Source organism: Halichondria panicea, chromosome 10 (genome assembly GCF_963675165.1).
Source record: "Halichondria panicea chromosome 10, odHalPani1.1, whole genome shotgun sequence".
Classification (NCBI taxonomy): domain Eukaryota; kingdom Metazoa; phylum Porifera; class Demospongiae; order Suberitida; family Halichondriidae; genus Halichondria; species Halichondria panicea.
In genome coordinates, this window is record NC_087386.1 from 3,907,612 (window position 1) to 3,928,330 (window position 20,719).

The window sequence follows — 20,719 nt, forward strand, 5'->3', positions numbered from 1 at the left end:
AATAAAAGGTACATAAATGACAATAAAGGGTTGTTTGGGCTCAGCTTGGGAGTATTTGTGAGTCGAAGGGACTCATTCCTCACCCAAACAAAAGATAGACGTAAAGATATGTGGTAAAATACCATTTTAAAGAAAACAAGATCTGGCTAAAATATAACCCCCGAAAGGCTGAGGGGTTAATCCCCTAGGCAGGGATGCCCATTCAGATGAACAATGCTCTTGAACCCCAACCAATATCATTATGCTATTGGTTTGCATAATAATATTATTAGCAAGTAATTCTGCATAACGATATACTCGTAGAATTATACCCGATACTGCGACACAAGTTGTTAAATGGAATTTAATAGCATATTAAATGGGGTTAACAACAAGGAGCAGGCCGCAATGACGTCACTCATCTCAACGCATGTGCACTAAAGTTGAAGCCTCGTGGCAGTCTCAGAACTATTAGCAGTCACTTTGTGAGCATATCAGACGTCCATCATTCATTCCCCTCCTCATTCCCACCCCTTGTACTTATAATTATGCTTAGTTCTTTTAGTTCTTTTTGTATCTCCAGTGTCGGTCAGTTTGCACCCTGTCCGGCACTGTGACAAGAGCATATCATGTGCATGGGCACCAGATTGAGTAATAGGTTACTGTGGTAAAATACCATTTTAAAGAAAACAAGATCTGGCTAAAATATAACCCCCGAAAGGCTGAGGGGTTAATCCCCTAGGCAGGGATGCCCATTCAGATGAACAATGCTCTTGAACCCCAACCAATATCATTATGCTATTGGTTTGCATATAATATTATTAGCAAGTAATTCTGCATAACGATATACTCGTAGAATTATACCCGATACTGCGACACAAGTTGTTAACCTATCTCCAGAAGAAGCCGCTCTCAAACAGTAGCCTCAGTGAATTTTTTTTTTTTGAGAAAGCAGATTGTATTGCATGAGATCTGCATGTATGATGATAACAACAACCCAACGACTGACCAAGCAATATAAAGGTATGCATTAAATGAAGGAAAAAAGCAGATTGTATTGAGATCTGCATGAATAATAATTATGATGATAACAACCCAACGTTTTTAAGTTCAGAGTTCACAGAGTTTGGAGTGTTCATACAGTGTTGAAAGAGCTCTCAACAATGGCTGAATTGAGCGACATTGTAAATTGGTCATAACCAGCACTCATGTTGGAGGGAAAGATTAGCGTCTTGGAGCAAGTTTGGGCAACTATAGTACCAAGATCATCATCTTCACAAGCTTTAATATGAATTGATCTTGGCTGAGGATAGACTGAGCCAGTTGCAAAAATTAAGAATTTTTCGAGCACTGCAAAGTGTACATAATAATTATACATAATTTTACAATCTCCTTACATTTTTCAGTTGATTCTTGAATAAATTTCTTCAAAAAATTCATCAACTCCAGTGATTCGTCATTGTTTCTGATAGTCTCCAGCACTGATTCATTAGATACAGCCCCCGTGTACGTGAGCAGCCGAATGAAAAGGTCTGGGAAAGCTCTGACAGCATGTAGAATTCCAGCATTTCGCAGGCCCTCACAGAATTGGTCAAGAAACCTGGAAACTCTGAAGACTGCCTCAAAACAGACAATTTCCTGCCCAATTACATGTTGGTTTTTTACCTGTGGGGGGAGAGTTAATGTGTGTATTGACAAAAGAACTAATTATTTAGCAGGTATAGAGGCAAACGCAAATATACTATGAGCAAATTTACCGTCACCAGCTGAGAAATCCCACAACGTTGGAGAACTTGCAGAGTGACGTCCATCTGGGTGACAGCTGCCATTTCCTCGCTGGTGTTTGCATCTTGCATCTATAGGAAATACATAAAAAGAAGTTCAATACAGTATACTCTCAGACCTGTTTCAACACGAAACTTGCGTCCGCTGGCAAATCCTCCATACAAGCAGACTGTAGGGCCATCTCTTCTCCAGCCACAATGTACCAGAAGCAAGTAGGTGACAGATAGGGGAAGCCAACACCATCCTGGAATATACTGTGTGCAACTATCCCTCCAAGCACCTTGAGTAAGCCTGAAGATCGAGCTTCAGCTGAACACACAGGGCGAAGGTGGTGATCTGGCCCATCAAACAATTTCACGTGCTGGTTGCTTGCAAAGTCATGGAGCACTGTGGTGTAAATTTGACGCCTCACTCCACCGGTATCAATGGCCGGCTGCCCTTCAAGACTCACTTGCAGGTGTGTCAGATATTTGAATGAGGACTGCTTGTAGCAAGCTACTATGTCACTCCACACATCTTCAGCATACACTCTAACTCTCAGCCGTGGCAATTCGTCAAAGCGATCGTTCACCATTTTCAACAATGCTGAAAGAGTGGGACCAGACAATAAACACTCACTCGATGTTTCACTGTCTTCTCCAGACAACACATACACCTCCTTCACTTGTTTTGCACTAATTTCGCAAGAAACAAATGTTTCTAGGAGCAAATCCAGTGCATTCCATTGTTTGTTAGACGTGGATGGTTGACAGTGCATAGGAGTGGTACCCAGAGTAGAATGAATGATGATAATCATTGACAACAGGCAACCCAATTATTGACAACATCACGATAGTTTATTGACAATGAATCGGATAATTATTGACAATAGGCACCCAATTATTGACAAACATGACGATAGTTATTGACAATGAATCGGATAATCATTGACAATAGGTAACCCAAGTATTGACAATCACATTACATCATTGTCAACATATTTCGCCATTGACAATATTTTTCACTATTGAATAATGAAACAAATGGAGCGCCATATATACACACCCTCATTGAACCATAGACTACTCTATCTATGATTGATATACACACCCTCATTGAACCATAGACTATATACTCTATCTATGATTGAACACCCATAGCAGCATAAACCATAGATAGGGTAAAGACGTGACAGAGGAGGTCGGACATCACTTCAACTTTCACTAATTATGACCTTTTAATCACATTCCAGGCCAAATTGCTTTTCGTTTTTGCTGACTTAGCAGTAGCGTCCTGTACTTCTGCTAGTCTCTATTTTGGCCGCCCTCTAAAAGTTGGGCGGCTAATCACGAGTATAATAATGTTATAGAGGGCGACTGATTTATGAGACAATATTTCTGCACGGTTTTTGTCGCTGAATCTGTTGACAGCTAGTTGTGTTTGGTGTCTATGATGGTTACTGGACCTAACCCTATCAGCACATAATAGCCATACTAGCTAGCTAGATCCTCCTAGATCCAGTCGTGTTCTACTGCTGAGTCAGCAAAAACGAAAAGCAATTTGGCCTGGAATGTCATTAATAAAAGGTTATAATTTAATAGTGAAAGTTCAAGTGATGTCCGACCTCCTCTGGGGTAAAGAGGGATTGGAAACGGAAGTACCCTCGAAGTACCATCGGTGTATCTCCGCGGTTTTAATCGAGGCTTACTTTTTAACACGAGGGCTAACATGAATAATTCATGAGAATTGTTTTGGAAGTCCACGAGCAGTTCTGCTGCTAAATATAAACTTTCTCTAATACTTGAGGCCATTTGGGACACAGGACACTATTTAGTTACAAAGCCTTAGCTATATCAAAGGTACTATAGGAACACAAGCATGAAAAAGCGCTCTGTGTACCTCTCTACTTCACGACAATCAAGATTATATTTTCTCTGTTTCCAATTGATACCTACTATCAGGGGGCATGTGATTCAGTAATGGGGGTAGCTCTGAGATGTATGCTTTGGACACAATAAGTTTCCCGGGCTTTTGCGGGAGTTATGAGGAGATACACGGATGGTTCCAGAGCCACTACGTAGACTTCATTGTAAAACATCACGTGAATCACTTCCGTTTCCAATCCCTAGCCCTATCTGCGTAACAGATAAACTAAGACGAGATGGGTTTATTTCAGAAGAGGAGCTTTTGTGTGGTGACAGGTGCCAGCAGAGGCCTGGGGAGAGAAATAGCGCTCCAGTGCTCCAGGGAGTGGAGCAAAGAAGGTAAGAACATCTGTATGGTAAGAACTCGTTTGGAGCTATGTGTAAAAACTGGTGGCCAAGTAGTAGTCGAGCGCCGCCGCCCTCCTTGAAGGAGGTCGAGAATCAAGCCTGTCCACAGTTTTGTTCTGGCCTGTTACGCAATAGTATCATGAAATCATTCATTCTATGTGGGTGCTAACCAATAGCAATGAATATCATTATTTTATTAAAGTGGGTGTTGGCCTCGCCTCTCAGTCAATCCAACGTGTGCAAAATTCACACGTGGTACAGTTGAGTGGGTGTGATCAATCCCCTTGAGATACTGCAATCTGATTGGAGCTGGTGGAATTCCAACAACAGAACAAAACTGTGGATAGGCTTGATTCCTGACCTCCTTCTGGGCAACGGTAGAGGGCGGCGGCGCCCGACTAGCCAAGTAGCTAGATCTATATAGGAACCAGATCATCCATACTGATAGAACGTACTGTAAGCCATTGTATTCTCCATTGCTATCATACACAGGTGTATTCTGTGACATGGTCTTGACAGCTCGTAACCGCAAAGCTCTTGAAGAGACGAGAGACATCATTATGTCACAATCTCATGGAATTACAGTGCATATCGTAACTGGCGACCTAAACAACATGGAGAGCCTGTCAACTGTCTGTCTGGAAATTATGAGCTTTTACGATTCCTCCAAGCACGATCAAGGAGTGCTAGTACACAATGCTGCCACAATGAATGAGTTTGTACCTTTTCTTTCACAAATCGACCCATTCAAAATTCAGTCCTTTCTAAATACGAATGTTACGTCTATGATTGTACTGACTACACAATTTCTATCAGCTTTAAACGGTGACAAGCACTATGTGATTCATATCACTGCCAACGTTGCTTCACAGTATTCCAAGTGGTTCACTCTCTACTCTGTTAGCAAAGCAGCTAGAACAGCTTTTATGGGGTCTCTCAAGGAAGAGTTGCCAGATGTCCGTCAACTGAACTATAGCCCTGGTCCCTGCGACACTGATATGTTGAAGGAGTTACCACCACACGTTTACTCCGTGGATGACCTTGATGATCACCAACTTCGGCTTCTCACAGCTGAAGAGTCCATTAGTAAGATGGTTGGTGTTTTGAAAAAGGATGAATTTGAAAATGGGTGTACTATAGACTTTTTTGATCGCAAAATATAGCTCCTCACAGCTGAAGAATCCACGACGACCACGAGTAATAATTATATAAAATGGTTGATGCCTTTACTGTATATATAATTATACTGTTGATAGTAATTATCATAATCTGTGTACAGTATTAAATATAATACTAATTATGTATGATGTGATTTGCAGAATTCTGTGTGCTCACATCCTATAGTAGTTGTCAATAATAGTTTTCACGTTCTCAAACGCTTCCCTAAATACAGTTTCCTCACAGTTATATTTCTGATACCAATGTAAATATGCTTTCTCATCAAACATCATTTTGGCATTCTCATGTACGCTTCTCATGTAGTCACCAGCCTGAGAGGTGTTTGCTAAAATAGACACACATTTTTTCTCTTGAAAGTGTGGCTCTTTACTAAACCAGAAATCTACTGGAAATGGATTCCAAGCAACTGTGTTGTAAATCCGTTTTAGTTTATTGCCAACAGATTTTGTGTTCTTCATCAAAGTGTCCATGTTACTGTTGTTGCCTCTAGCGATGAAAATAAGTGAAGATGTGTGTGTGGGAGGGGTGGGGTGTGTGCAGGAAGTGATGAGCTGCTCCCAAGTCGTAGTAGATCTTGAGGAGTCCGTGTGATGTGGAGTAATGAACTTGGTGGACGGGTCGGGACAGAGAGACCTCATCATGTCGAGTGGCTCAAAGCATCCCATGCTGCATTTAATATAATTATGGAAGCATCGAAACTGTAGATATTTGGCTCTCAATTAATGGCAATTTTATCTCTAATAGATCTATACTATTATATACTGTCCTATAGTACAGTAAGGGTGCCAAAACACGCAAAGTCATAATCGTAGAGCTATATAGCGTATACAAACTAATGTGAAAGCGCCTATCATTATATTTTTATCACACTTTTATTCTAGGCCTGTACAATGTCCATTTGATAATTGCAAAATTGCATAATGTTTTCATAGCCTTAAAATTGGGCAAAACTAATTTTTATGCTGCATTGGGACTCCACAGTGGTAAGAATACACTACCGAGACATTTTGAGATATTGGCGTTCATCTCTGCCAGGGACTGATGTCCTCCTCTCGTCATTGCCTGCCCACTTGCTTGTCTCTTTATCTGCTCCAGCACGGAGTCATTCCGTAGGAGCAGAATAGCATCACAGTAGCGTTGCACCCAGGAGAGACAGAGGAGGGAGTTGTAGTGTTGTAATGGAGTCTCTCCTTGCTCAAAGGGAGCTACAAGTATGGAGAGGAGGTATGCCAGGGGGTATTCATCGCGTAGACGCTCAACCAGTGCAGAGCCAAGTCCTGGATAACATTCATACAATGTTTAAATGGGTTCACAGTCAATCATGAACGCATGCTCTATGAATCAATAGCCAATGCACACATAATTCTTATAATTATTGCCAAAAGTGAATCACAATTAGGTATACCTGATCCAGTTCCTCCAGAAAGGCTGTGAAATAGGACAGTGCCAGTAAAACGGTCACATCTTTCGGCCGTCCTCCTCACTCCATCCATTACACACTCAGCTAAGTTTCCGGGCCCGTACAAATCTTGCGGGTTCTTTAAATTTCTCCCATTGTACCCATATGCCCAGTTGTTTCCTCTGCCAGTCTTATCACTGAGCACAAATTCTTTCGATATTTTTGTATCACCAAGTATTTGTGCACATCCCTGCACAACTTTTGGCTCGGAGTCCACTAGAATGCATGGAAGAGAGCCATCAGGAAGGGAGTAGGGAACATGTCGAGTAATGAGCTGTGCAGCAGCTATGTCTGCTGGTAGACCTACATGCGAATAGCTGGAAATCTTCTTGTTTTTCTGAGTTCTGGTGCCGGTGGGTGTTTGCGATAAGGTTTCCATCTCTTTCCAAAATGCCTGACCGAGCTGGTTGCCACACTGGCCGATGTGTATGAATACCAAAGACATGATGCTCAGTGCTCAGTTTTAGCATAAACAGTTACTTCGCAGCCGACCATGCTTTAATAGGTAGAGACTACGTAGATCTACTATAAGTATACAAGTCCAGAGTCCAGAGGAAAAGGAGTGGCCAGCCCCAGGAAGTAGTTCCTTGTTTTTTTGCTAGTTGAAAAGACTGTGAGCAGAGGATCAGGAATGGCTAAAGCAGATTTATATCAAGGTAAAATAATTATAGAGAGTCCGGGTACGGGTGGGATCCTCACTCTAGATCTATAATGAAGATCTATTATAACAATCTGGGGACATACCTTAGCTTTATATACGTAATACCCGGGGCGGTGGTGTATGCTAGACTCGCAAGCCGTCACTGTTGCAGGCGAACAGTAGACTGGTCAAACTCCGTGTTGAGACTCGTGTTGCAGTCAGCAGGTTAGATAAGACTCTAAGTGGCTGCGGTTTTCGTGGCGTCAGTTACTGCATGTGGTACATAGAGTTTTCTAGTGATACGTCACTATCAACGATCTTGCGGTAACCGCATGCAGTTAGTTGCCACAAATATCGTGGCAAACCTTACACGAGTCTCAACACGGAGTTTGACCAGTCTACTGTTTGCCTGCAACAGTGACGGCTTGCGAGTCTAGTGTATGCCACTACACTGTGGTGTAGCAGTGAATATAATTATGGTCATCCCTAGCCCGCCCCCCCGGTTCCTATGATTATAACTACGAATTTGAGGACTCCACTCTCAGCAGGACTGCAAATCCGGGGGTTATTCATCATGAAACCTCAAGGTTCTTTTGAGTCCACTTACTGATTAATCGTCGTCTTTGCTTTGTAGTGCATATGGCAACCATGCTGGAGCTATATACGATTATCATTGTATAGGCAGTTTTTAATGTTGTGTTTACGTTACCTCTGTCCATTTGGAACTACGCCAGCTAATCAATGCTTGTGTACGTACGCCAAAAATGCACTGTATGTGCATTCAGTTTGACAGTTTCAGCATTAATTGTGTGTTTATATATACATGATTGTATAATACGTACAGATGTCATGACTGTACGTTAACAAGCTAAGGCATTCATATGAATCTCTTTTCAATAGAGTCATTAATTCAATTTTAAGGATCCTCCCCATGACTGTTTTGTTGGTGTGTATTCATGGCCATGATCTGAGCCATTTAGTCTTTTGTACCTTAATATAATGCTGCACTGCACATACGCAGGGGGCAAGGCGTATGGCCAATTGAGAAAGGAACAAGAATCTTCACTAGCTGAATTCAACAATGTATGTTCTTCTAACACTTTAACCGCATCATACATGCAATATTTGACTATCCCATACCCAAGAAGGTTGATGACTATTATAAACATTGTGTGCTACATGTAGTATACTCTAGTGTAATTCTCAACAACTCCCCCTCCAGACGTACCTGACCAGTGGGGACTGGGATGATGTCGAGAATCTGGAAGAGAGGCTGGAGGCGTACAAGAGTAAGTTTGCAACACTGTGATGTAGTAACGATCGCTGGACAAATTAATCATATACACTCGATAGATTGAGGTATGCATAAATTTTACGGCAAAATGTTGGCAATCCTACACAAAGGCTGAACGGGTGGGTAGCTGTTTAGTTCAGTGTGTATAATTATTACAATTCAGCGCTATGGATATACAGTTATATATACTGTAGTCAATAGATTTTGTGCTAAAAATGCAATAATGCTCCATGAATTCCATCCCCATTCAGAGCAGTTCATGGAGTTTGATGAGGACAATTCTGGGGACATTGGTATGTGCTCATATTGTACCATAGGGTTAGGAGAGCATTTGTGTGTACACTTGGCCAACTGAAAATGGTATTTGTTATCTTTCCGTACTCGGCATTCTGCACTAAGTTTTCTTACCGCATTCACAGACATCATGGAGCTTAAAAGAATGATGGAAAAGCTAGGCCAAGCCAAGACTCACCTCGAGCTCAAAAAGATGATTGCCGAGGTCGACAAGAATAACTCAGGTGTGTCCGTGTGGGGTACATATACTAGCTCGCATAAACGTAATTGAAAAGTGTACTCCAGCATCCATAGTAACAGTTATGTTAGAGACTTATGGAAGCATTGTATGTATATTTAATTTATATCACGTTGTCAAGGTAATGAGGATGTAATAAAAGATACTGTCCCTTCTGTGTTGTATTCTTTTTATTACTCGGTCGCGTAGCCTCAAGGCATTATTTGGTAAGGGGTCGTCGTGAAATAAAACACCTAGCATAAAAATCCTCGTGAATATAGTATTACAGGCAACTCGCCCTCGTGCTTGTACCTGTATATTTCATAAAACACTCAGTCTCATGCTATATTTATTACATACACTGTAGATAGATTATGTTGCAGGCCATAAATAGATTTGTGAGGATATTATTTTAGCCTGCAGGCTAAGAATGGGAAGATTTTAGGTTGGTGCTTCAGGTTAGTACAGTTCTGTGTATTATTCTCATGCAGGTACCATCCACTATAATGAATTTTTGGATATGATGCTTGGAAAGAAATCATCTGTTCTCAAACTGTAAGCCTAGTAGTACATACTGTACTATAATACTAAGTGATATAATTCATAATTATGTTACCAACAGTAGAACCTCGATTATCCGGACACCTTGGTTCCAGAGTCAGTCCGGAAAACCGGATAATCGAATGGATATTAAACCACGCCTTAATCCATCCACATAATTAATTAACAGCAGTTCAAATTTAATGCACGTCGGTACATGCGCAATAAAATGCCTGTGTCCATGGTAACAGCTGTTAAATGCGCATGCCTGAAAATGGCCAAGCCGGATAATTGAGGGCCGAATAATCTTAATGTAATCGAGATTGTTTTAATGCTATTGAATGCTTTTGTGCTTGTCGAGAGTAATTACCACTCACATCTTTTAAATTATAAATTTACGTGTGCATACCGTAGGATTTTGATGTTTGAAGAGAAGAAGAAAGAGAAGGAACTTCCAAAGGGTCCTCCTCCAAAGAAAACATTTGCAGATCTCCCATAGACTATATAGATCTGCAGCGAGGTGCTACCACTAGAACAGTTTAGAGTTGTCAGCTTTATTACACTTATGTTTTTGTGTATAAACCATTAATTTGTACTGTTTCGTATTACATGTACAGGTATGGAACTTATGAGACTTGGGGAATAATTTTGTGCAAATTAATTCTAAGGCGGTATTCGATAACATAAGATTTTTGAATAATGAAGCGAAAAAATTATGTTCACACGTTTTTTTGTCGTAACTGCATGTTTATAATTATATTCCACAGATCTAGAGAGCATAAATTATTATATGGCGTATAATCTACCAGCTAGAGCCTCCTGCACAGGCGTCTTGACCAACCAGCTAGAAAAGAGCGAAGTAGGTGTAGGGAAGGGCTACGCTTAACCGTCAATAAAACAGTACACAGGGGAAGGCATCAAACATTTCAACAACTCAGAGTAACAAGAAATTAAAGAAAGGGGCAGCTTCTACAGCACACAGTGCATACATTATTGTATGTTTATAGTACTCCAGAGATACTCTCATCCTGTGTAATCCTTTTCCTCACCCGACCAATCACTGTTGATGGGTGTGGGACGGAGGAGTGGCTTTTTCTCGGAGTTCATGTCTGGATCGTATCCATTAGACGAAAGCTTTTTCCGCATGAAGCGAATGAATGGCATAAAGATGAGGTCATAATAGATGCACGTGCCCACAAAGAGGATTACATAACCCACTGGTTGAAGGGGCTCAAACTTCTGCCATCCAACACTGAGGGAAAAAACCCAAATGAAGATCGTACGAACACTGTCTAAGACCATTCTAGTCGTGGCACTCATTTTCTGAGTGACAGTCAGGCCAGAAAAGTTGAAGAAGGCAATACTCACAATTAGGCCGAGGGTTGAGACGAGAAGGAGAGGGGAGTTAAAAATTTGCAAGAGAGCATCAATGGAGTCTTCGAATCGAACAGTCGTTTGCCACAAGTCTTGCGTAGCAGGTAAATGCCAAGGAATGAAGTACATAGGTACAAGTAGCACAAGCAGAACGGAGAAACCAAACACACCTTCCCAGCCCACACCTTGGAGTGGAGGGACGTTGTACTTCTTGATAATCTTCTCCTCCACTGTCATTTGAATGGCTGCAATACCTTGTGCCAAAACAATGAGAAGGTCACCAGCCAACACGAAAGTCGCGTCATATCCACCAGTGTTTTGAAAGAACACCACGTCTCCCACACCCACAATTACGAGACCAATCATCACACCAAACATCCCTAACCACTGGTGAAGCTTGAGCTTGTTCCCGAGAAAAGCAACGGACAGAATTCCAGTAAAGATGATCACACTCCCCCGTAACATTTGGAAGCTTGCAGCGTATGTCCAGGTCAGAGCTAGGTACATGGTAGATGTCCCTAGTAGATCACACATGGCAGGAATAGCCCACACGAACGGACTGAATTTTTGAGGCCCAAAGGTACTAATGTCCTTCTTGCTAAACTTTACAGAGTAGTACCAAATTTTGAACGCAAAGAGGCAGGCCATCTCTCCCATAAACATCAGCACAGCCTGTTGTAGATAAGATACATTATACATACCAGACTCTTAGAGGATCCAAGGAAATGATAACAATGTTAGTTGCTCTGTGCAAACAATGACTAGCATAATTACGTGTACGAATAGAGTACATTGTTATAGAGAATGGATAAATTTTACAAATGCTCTACTCTTATGCAGTACGTGAAGCCCTTCTTAAAATCCATATGCAGGCAAACAAATAGGATTGTAGAAAGGTTCCAAATACTAAGTATCAAGAGTTCTTGTAAGTATGATACTACAAGAAGGTACACTGAAATGAGTTTGTGTGCCCGCCCACCTGTAGATAGGGGTGGATAAAGACGTGCTCTGCCTTCGGGTTGTTTCCAGGAGAGTAGATGAAATCAGCCCATCTGCATTAAATAATCTATGTAAAACAGCTATGGCAAAGCAAAGTGAGATCACACATACATGTACATGTAATGTAACAGAAAAAGAATTTTCATGCTTGAAGAATGCCAAAAAACATGTTGACCCAGAAAAGGTTATTGGTATCAAGACAGTGCATGGAAAATAGCCATGGACAAAACAAACGTATTAAAGTATGAAATGGGTCTCTCTCATCATTGTTGATCAATACAGTTTTATTACGTCAACAAAAACACAAAGTAGCATCTGAATTACAGAGATCTCATGACGTGTAACGGAGTACGTACTTAGCAGCGAGTGTGTTGATGGTTCCTGTGGACACCATGATCACAGCAATTGCTATGTGGAACAAAGTCTGTCCAAAATGAACATTAATCGGACCCATCGCCATGACTGCAGTGTGTGTGTGTGTGTGTGTGTGTGGGGGGGGTTAAGGTTACGTAAGACATTACTCTGAAAACTTGAACATTACAACAACAATTCTGTAATTAGATCTGCACACAAGTATAATAAGTATCCATACTATGAATTTACCTGGGAATGAGGTGACAGTAGATCTATTAGCTATTTTATATTATACTCAAGAAGCTAGCTTCGGCGGGCACTTTAATAATCAGAGAGATCGAGAAAACATGAGGCTATAATTATAGTCACATGACAAGTATTGGCCGCAACCCAAACAAAATTTTTTTTAATTAACACTAAGGTCCACAATGATTATACATGTACGTGTAGCAGAAAGGCATTGCATCAGTTCACACACGTCACCAGTCTCTTAATTCTTGAGACATACCACATTTTCTAACACGGATTTTGCAAGAGACTAACTGAAGCTTTCCACCATGATTGCAGGAATATTCAAGAGCAGCCTTTCTGCCCCTACTCTGGGCTCATTTGTAGTGCTCCGATTGAGACTCTCCACCAGTTTTACCCCGTTTACTGTCACTCCTATCAGACAAGTTTGCCAGTCTTCCTTCGTTCAAGGAGGTTGGACACAGCCTAACAACTCATCCTCTGCTTCGGATAACACTCGTCAAGCCACCAAAGATTTCAAAGACATGCCAGGCCCATGGAAGATACCACTGCTGGGAATAACCCCAGAATTTATCAAAATGGATCCTAAGAGGTTGATTCAAGAGTTTGCTAAATTGCCACAAAAGTATGGAAAGATTTTCAAAATAAAGTTTGTGCCTGGGATGCCTGAATTTGTGTGTTTGTTTGATCCAGAGGATGCCAAAGCTGTGTTTCGAAGTGAAGGGAAGTATCCTCAACGTTTCCCAATTGATATTTGGAATGAGTCAAGGACAGCTCAGGGGAAACCAGTGGGCCTTTTCTTGTTGTAAGTTGAACGCTAATTGTGTTGGGATGACGATTAAAAATAAGGCTCCGTGTACTGTATGAGGGAAATATGTCCTTACCTAAACTTAATGGATGGCGTATAGGATTCCTTGTCCCATAATGAGTAATCTACATGTATGGTACTGTTTTAGGAATGGAGAGGAGTGGCATAAGCATCGTAGACCCATCTCCAAGTTTATGTCCGTCCCTCGTAAGGTGGCTGAGTATCACCAGCCTTTTAATGAAGTGACTACAGACCTCATCGAGGGCATAAGGAGGAGCAGGGACAACCGTGACATGCTCAGTGACACCACAGCTCTTCTGCAGAAGTGGGCATTCGAAAGTATGTACAATATTGGGGGTGTTCACCTATTGTCCATGAAAAACAAGTGATTCTTTAATGTTGTTGAGGTAGGGATCGAAACCACTTTGATTTGCTTGCACACGTACAGTCATGTAAATATTTATTCGAAACAACGTATATTTGGGATTCAAGTCTTTTTTGCCACCCGTGACCCTCATTATTACGTATAGAGAAGTGCGCTATATTATTAAACAACCATACTTGTTGTAATTAAATCTCTATTCTCCACCAACAGCTGTCAGTGTATTTTTACTGGGTAAGAGGCTGGGTTGCCTGGAAGAGCATGTGCCACCCGACTGTCAAGAGTTCATCCACCAAACTGATAGATTCTTTACTGCCTCACAAATTCTTTTATTTGGTCTTCCGTTCCACAAGTTGTATGCCACAAAACCCTACAAGGAGCTGTTGGACTCCTTCACAAGGCTGTTTGAGATCTCGATGGCTCATATTAAAGAAAGGCTTGATGAGCTGAAGGAAGAGGACACCATTGATGAGGATGAGCCTCCAATGGGAGTAGACTTCCTCCAGTACATGAGCAAGGCAAACAAGATGCCTATTGAAATGATCACTACCAATGCTATAGATTTAATGGCAGCAGGTGTGGACACGGTAGGTTATTTGCTGTCATCTTTACATCTTTTAACCAGGCTAGGGTGCTGTTGCCTCACTTTGGGGAAGCTAAATCTAACTCCAGGTGCATGCATGTCCAGTGAAACCTGAGTCCCTGGTACCCCATCCCCAGTTGCCAGATTATTGCTTACACTGATTAACTTTCGTTGTCATTTCACAAGCCATTCAGTTGACCCCTCGTATATGCACATGTACTGTTTTCCACTTATCATTTTCCTCCAGACGTCCCACACACTGCTGTGGACGTTATACTCGCTAGCGATGAATCCAGATGCCCAGACCAAGCTGAGGGAGGAGGTGGCGCAAGTGGTGGGCTCGGACATTGTGGTCACTCCGACACACATTCAGTGTATGTCATACATGAGGGACTGTATCAAGGAAGCTATGAGGTATGTATAGTGTGTAAAGTACGAACTTTATTATCTAGTCTCATAGCGGTCTTAGTTTTGTTGCAAACAGTAAGGCTATGACACACACATGGTAATAGTGAGACTTTCGTTTGGATTATAGAGCTTTCGTACTTTTTAAAGTCATTATGTTTTCCAATCATTTCTTAGACTGTACGCAATTGTTCCGAACATCTCTCGTATTCTGGATAACGACATTGTAGTATCTGGTTACAGAATTCCAGCCGGGGTAAGTTGTCATATATCAAGTGACGTAGTGTATGATGGCCATTTATAGTAGTCGGCAATCTCATGTTAGTAGCTTACTGTTGATCTACATGTATAACATGTTCCTGCAGGTCTGCATCCTGATGCCCACAGTGGCAGCAGGAGCCCAGGCCGAAAATTTTCCTGAACCTCACAAGTTTATGCCAGAGCGATGGAGCAGAGACAACAAAGAACCCCCCAATGCGTTCGCATCTCTGCCTTTTGGGTTTGGTGCAAGAATGTGTGTAGGTGTGTCACGCGCACTATATAACATTATTATACACTAGTGACTGCTTGCAATATAATAGAGGTATAATTAAAATTTCCCCCTAAATGGATATACTAAATATGATCACTGGCTCTTCCCCAGAGGCTCCAATGCAACCGTGCATGAACATGTTCAATGTGATGTGAAAAATATAATGTTCCCATTGTGCTCATGTGTCATACTGCAACGCAGATCAGGGTTTCATATAGGATTTTAGCTGGGAGGGGGAAACGTTTAATTGAGGGGGGTCTGGGGATCCTCTCCCGGAAATATGTTTGAGGAATGGTTATCTGAGGTGCAATTTGGGTTTTTTGTGTGCTTCAAACCATACATTTTACTAGACTATAGTTTTATTGATGAGATTGTAGACATTTTTAAGGAGAAAAGTCATACATTTTTATTCATTAATTTTAGGGGGAGGGAAATTTTAGCTGGGGGTGGGAAATCCCAGGGCGCCCCCCCCCCCCCCCCCCCCTCTGTATGAAACCCTGCAGATTCTTGACCATGTACGTGTCATCAAAGAAACTGCTCCCACCATAGGTCGACGTGTTGCTGAGTTGGAGCTCCACATTGCTCTTTCTCAGCTGATCAGAACATTTAAGGTCGAGTTCAGAGATGATAAACCAATGGACTATGTTCAAAACCTCTTCTTGAACCCAGAGAGAAGGTTTGATCTAGCGTTTGTTGATTTGTAAGAACATGAACTTCTTGTTATCTGTGTTGAAACATTCACATTTGTTATATTTTTATGGTACTGTACAACCCAGTATGCGTTTTTAACCACTGTTATAATTATTGTTTGTTTGTGGTGTATAAGTACACGTGTGCATGTGTATACACTTTTTTGCCGAATTACTGACCATAAATTTGCTCAAGTCTCATCATTGTAGCTATATTTGGATCAAACCATTTCTGAATGTTATTTTTGCCCGTTTTAAATCCATCAGTACACCCTTAGTACGTGGGCTTTCTTTGGGTTCCCACTCCCACCAAGCAAATGTGGAGTGCGAATTAAGGGCAACACATGGAAGAGTTGTGTAAATTCTCTGACTTTCGACTACATTGTGTTAGGGAGAGAATAATTATATTTTTGAATAATAATTGTATATTTCTGGTCAAATTGTGTTGAAGTTCTATTTTGATAGCCAGAAAAGTACGCAGAAACAATAGCAAATCACAGGTCGCTGCATCCCTGCATATACAATTGGCATTTATCTCTCTGCTATTAATTTGTACTTTCCACAAAGACTGCATATCATTCATTCCCAATCAACTATCGTATGTTTAATACTGACTGCACAGTATACTTAATTAACAACCACTTTTATAAATTTTTAGAAGAAACCTGCAGGCACTCAGATTTGCACTGTTTTCCTATAATAATTATAGCCAATGTAAATTATAACGAGTATTGTTAGTTCTAATACTTCAATCGTTCTGCAGATACAATAATTATAACCGAGTCTGGTCTATAGGTATTGATAAAAATCAGAGCTGGTGCAAGACTATAGCTAATCCACGGAGTTGATCATGAGCATTGTTTTTGCACTCAGTCTTTGCATGCATATAGAGTCCCATGCATGTGGTAGATCGTAGATTATGGGTGCGCATGTGAATAATTAAAGCCGTAACTTACTGTGTGTGTTGGAAGTATCAGGAAAAGCGACTAGATCTAGTCAGCAAAAGGCACATTAAAACTTTTATGTGAAAATCTACTGCAAATCGAAATAACTTGAGGCTATTCATGCTGCACACGTAGTGCTTTGTCACCTGTCCGGCTGCCGGTAGCTATTTAGGTTGAGCATTGCTGCATGCATGCAGACTCAGAACCACAACTAAAACCTGCGGCTGGCTGCCTACATACGTCGGGTTAATTCTCAAGCAAAAGAAAGCACTGTGGGTGCTAATGCCTCGCTTGAAAGCTGGATTGGCAGAGTATGACTAGACTATCTGCATAGCACGTTTCACTGACATGTCAGGAAAAGACCAAATCTAGACTCTGACTGACTGCACAGCTAGTCTAGCTTTCCTGCATGACATAGACCAAATTATAGTCACAAGTCATGTGTGATATCATAGTCATGCTCATTTCTTCATAAGGCCAGGTGAGGTGCTAGCCACGATCCCAGGTAGCACTGTCCGAGACAACCCTCCTTGCTTGCGCATGTGCACTGAGGCACAACAAAGGCAGCTAGCTGAAGATGGACATCTGGGCCATACCATTATGTACCTAGTCTCGCGAGCAGACGTGGGAGGGAGGGTTCCCTCTAGGACGAGTCTGCTTGCGAGACTAACCATGTACCATCATAGGCCATACTACTACGTAGTGTATACACTAGAGCCTGTATTACGATTTGATGAGTCAACTGGCTGCAATGTTCAACTGACTGCAATATTTAGAAACCAGAAAGTGCCCAATCGAAGTAAGCCAGCAAAATAAATTCGTAATAATTTTATAAATTTACACCTATTAGAAATCATCTGACCTACCAGCAACCAGTAGTAACACGTAAAGAAGATTTTGGTCCCCCGGACGAAATATTGAGCCCCTCCTCAGTAAGTTAATGCACCTATCAATGATATCGTAATTACATCGCCACGTCAGCATCAGCATAATTTTTTAGTTCCTAAAAAAGCGCCAACCGTTGCTGGAATTATTTTTTTCTGACGCTTATAAAGACAATCATCCTGCATCTTTGACTTCCTGCACTTTAAACAGTTGTCTAACCCCTAGCTACAGTCAATGAATTGTTGTTCACGAGTCACTCAGCTCTCAACGGTGCAGCTAGCAAGTGAAACTGAGCCAGACCACGCCCATTTTCTCTACAAATTCTATACTAGCTGTTGAACATAAGCGCCAACATAATTTAGGCACTAGCTTGGGCTGAACGCAATTTTTTGTGTTCTAAAGATGTGCCACTCAGAATATTCCAATTCCAAAGAACAAACACTTCGTTGTCGAAAGTGTTGAGCTCTAGCTCTACATTTGACCTCATAAATTCATCCATAGGAATAAAAAAACTATTCTTACAGCCAGTGCACACTGATATCATAGTGTTCACCTTCACTAGCTCTCGAATAAATCCATCATAGCTAGTCATGCTGTCGTCCTTTGCGTACTTAACATGGGTAAACTTGACTTTTAGGACTGGAAAACTAGGCACAGAATAGTCAATTACCTCTCCTCGGTTATGTATGAACACAGAAGAGTTGTGATCATCAACGTCTTCTCCGCAACTCTGACAGCGATCAGGCGCTCTCCAACATTCAATATAGCTGCAACTGCCATGATGCCCACTTGCGATTGCACGCGTAGCTTACTGTGTACATACTTGAGCAATTAGTAAACTCAACTTGAAGTTCACATGATAATTATTATGACTCTGAATGACGCGCGTCCAACCTAAGGTGACATATTTTTGTGGGTATTTCTGCGAATGAGAGTAAAATTGTAAAAAGGTGTGCTTGCAGATAATTGGAAAATGCAATGAATCTCATAAAAACCAGTTGCGAGTAATTAGAAACGCTATGAATTTCACAACTTTAGCAGAATTCAGTACCAGCAAAGAGCTAAATTGCAAACAAATTTTTTACTTGTGAAATGTCACTAGGTAAGTATAATGATAATAAATATCCAATTATCAAACAAAATGTTGCTGGCTAAGTCATGTGGATACTTCGTTCCCACAATTGACTCTTAATCAAAAGTTCCGGGTTCTAATCCCGGGCGACAAAAATTTCCATAGACGCAATCCAGCTTTTTTTGCCGAAAAGTTACAATGTGCAAACTGTTTTTCAGCGTATATATAATTATATAAAGCGTTGAACTGCCTTTATGCTACCGAGATTTCAAACAAGAGCCGTGAATACCTTACTTCTCAACTCATGTGGATCAGAGCATTGAAGTGCTAACCCTCAGCTGTTGACATGATAATGATAAATACAGTAGTATGTATTATCCTTCCAGGCTAAGCAGCGTAACAGGAGCAATACAATTGAAGTAGACTAGAGGCATGCTGAAACTTTTGAGAACAGAGAACAGACTTTTAATTATAGTGCATGAGATATGTGCACTTTGGACTATAGGATAATTAACAGCAAAGAAGCAACATCCACAATCGTAATTCTAGCTTTCTACCCCTTTTCCATTGTTCCTGGTACGGAATCACTTCAGCTGTAAATATATACGATTAAAGGCCATGCAACGTGCGGCCTAGAATCAACATCCACGTATGTATCATCAGATTCAATGTATAGATCATTGTTCTCCAACTACTCTATTCGTCCTCTTGCTCGATCCAAGCTATTAACAACGGTATCAAACATTTCATTTGTCATGATAACACCTAGCCTCCTTTGAATTCACTAGCCTCCCCTGAAGAGAAGGTCTGCTACTGACTGCTTGCGCATGCGCAACATTATTGGATATTTTCCCCGTAAAATGTCCTATAATACTGAATTTATCACGAAAATGTTCTGAAAAGTAGTGAAAGTCATACACGTATACACAGAGCTATTTAGCTAGCTAGCTAGCTAAAGACAAAGCTGTAGTTTTGTTGTACAGCTATGTACAGCTCTGATAGAGTCAGTAGCAGTAGACTTTCACCAAAGTTAGAATTAGATGGGTGTGGCCTGTCCATTAGGCCGTTTAGACGATTGTTATCCACACTGTCGCAGGCTGTGGGTCTTTTGTTAGCATAGCAGGCTACGGGTAGCTATATCAGCTCTTTCTCAGATGGGCTCAATCGAACTTTCTATCTACTTCCTTCAATCCACTTCCGTTTGTTGTGACGTCGTTGTTTTACTGAGCATACACGTTGTTATCCTGCGTTAGCCGGTATCTGGCTAATGGTTAGCACATGCGCAAGCAATCGATACCAGGCCCTCTCTTCGAGGAAGAGCGGCCTGGAATCGAGGCTAGATAACACCCTGCTAGTCAATGAGTTGCAGAGAATGCACTAGTAAGTGTGTCGCTCCAATAACCGTGCATGCGCGTTATAATTGTGCCTGCATGCAGGTATTTATTGTGTAGACTGGAAGTACGAATGCGCATGATTAAGCGGCCGATATCTGAGTAAGGAGTCTCTCCGATTAAACAGTTCGTTTAGTTTACCTGTGTATTGTGTTGTTTTGCTTGGTTGCGCTTCTAGGGCTAAGCTTGTGAAGACTCAAATACACAACATCATGCCAAGGCTAGCCACGCTTATTTTATAGCAGCCGAGTACGAATGCAAGTCAAGAAGGCACTACTCTCCCATCGTCCTTATCTTCTATGCTCTTTTTGGTAGCGGTCGTAGCATACGAAAACTGTGGCCAGAGAGAGGTGAAATCATACAGTATCACCTGAATCCTCTGTATGCATGCACTACGTACATTACTAAGACTC

General features: G+C 41.3%; 7 protein-coding genes across 7 annotated transcripts; 3 read left to right on the top strand and 4 right to left on the bottom strand.

The window, feature by feature from the left end:
- Nucleotides 1-874: 874 nt before the first annotated feature.
- On the bottom strand, nt 875-3,730 carry LOC135342965 (G2/M phase-specific E3 ubiquitin-protein ligase-like). Its single transcript, XM_064539859.1, has 4 exons — nt 1,883-3,730; nt 1,737-1,835; nt 1,377-1,644; nt 875-1,329 (listed from the first exon to the last, which is right to left on the bottom strand). Exons 1-4 carry the CDS (start codon nt 2,558-2,560, stop codon nt 1,115-1,117), a joined length of 1,260 nt encoding a protein of 419 aa, XP_064395929.1. The 5' UTR covers nt 2,561-3,730; the 3' UTR covers nt 875-1,114.
- A 136-nt stretch (nt 3,731-3,866) lies between these two features.
- Nucleotides 3,867-5,342, top strand: LOC135342971 (sepiapterin reductase-like). The gene is made up of 2 exons (XM_064539867.1): nt 3,867-4,007; nt 4,509-5,342. Exons 1-2 carry the CDS (start codon nt 3,905-3,907, stop codon nt 5,177-5,179), a joined length of 774 nt encoding a protein of 257 aa, XP_064395937.1. The 5' UTR covers nt 3,867-3,904; the 3' UTR covers nt 5,180-5,342.
- A 5-nt stretch (nt 5,343-5,347) lies between these two features.
- Nucleotides 5,348-5,868, bottom strand: LOC135342973 (beta-Tubulin at 65B-like). The gene has a single exon (XM_064539871.1). The coding sequence runs from the start codon at nt 5,858-5,860 to the stop codon at nt 5,348-5,350; it is 513 nt and encodes a 170-aa protein (XP_064395941.1). The 5' UTR covers nt 5,861-5,868.
- A 284-nt stretch (nt 5,869-6,152) lies between these two features.
- Nucleotides 6,153-7,099, bottom strand: LOC135342970 (tubulin delta chain-like). Its single transcript, XM_064539865.1, has 2 exons — nt 6,601-7,099; nt 6,153-6,472 (listed from the first exon to the last, which is right to left on the bottom strand). Exons 1-2 carry the CDS (start codon nt 7,097-7,099, stop codon nt 6,153-6,155), a joined length of 819 nt encoding a protein of 272 aa, XP_064395935.1.
- A 128-nt stretch (nt 7,100-7,227) lies between these two features.
- Nucleotides 7,228-10,290, top strand: LOC135342975 (allograft inflammatory factor 1-like). Its single transcript, XM_064539873.1, has 7 exons — nt 7,228-7,310; nt 8,316-8,377; nt 8,517-8,583; nt 8,840-8,881; nt 9,008-9,106; nt 9,591-9,654; nt 10,054-10,290. The coding sequence occupies exons 1-7, from the start codon at nt 7,286-7,288 to the stop codon at nt 10,136-10,138; spliced, it is 444 nt and encodes a 147-aa protein (XP_064395943.1). The 5' UTR covers nt 7,228-7,285; the 3' UTR covers nt 10,139-10,290.
- Nucleotides 10,291-10,544: 254 nt separating this feature from the next.
- Nucleotides 10,545-12,777, bottom strand: LOC135342966 (solute carrier family 35 member F6-like). Its single transcript, XM_064539860.1, has 4 exons — nt 12,616-12,777; nt 12,369-12,474; nt 11,993-12,065; nt 10,545-11,685 (listed from the first exon to the last, which is right to left on the bottom strand). The coding sequence occupies exons 2-4, from the start codon at nt 12,470-12,472 to the stop codon at nt 10,663-10,665; spliced, it is 1,200 nt and encodes a 399-aa protein (XP_064395930.1). The 5' UTR covers nt 12,473-12,474; nt 12,616-12,777; the 3' UTR covers nt 10,545-10,662.
- Nucleotides 12,767-16,215, top strand: LOC135342962 (cytochrome P450 27C1-like). Its single transcript, XM_064539854.1, has 7 exons — nt 12,767-13,420; nt 13,572-13,762; nt 14,019-14,392; nt 14,636-14,802; nt 14,971-15,049; nt 15,159-15,315; nt 15,875-16,215. Exons 1-7 carry the CDS (start codon nt 12,924-12,926, stop codon nt 16,027-16,029), a joined length of 1,620 nt encoding a protein of 539 aa, XP_064395924.1. The 5' UTR covers nt 12,767-12,923; the 3' UTR covers nt 16,030-16,215.
- The last annotated feature ends 4,504 nt before the right edge of the window (nt 16,216-20,719 follow it).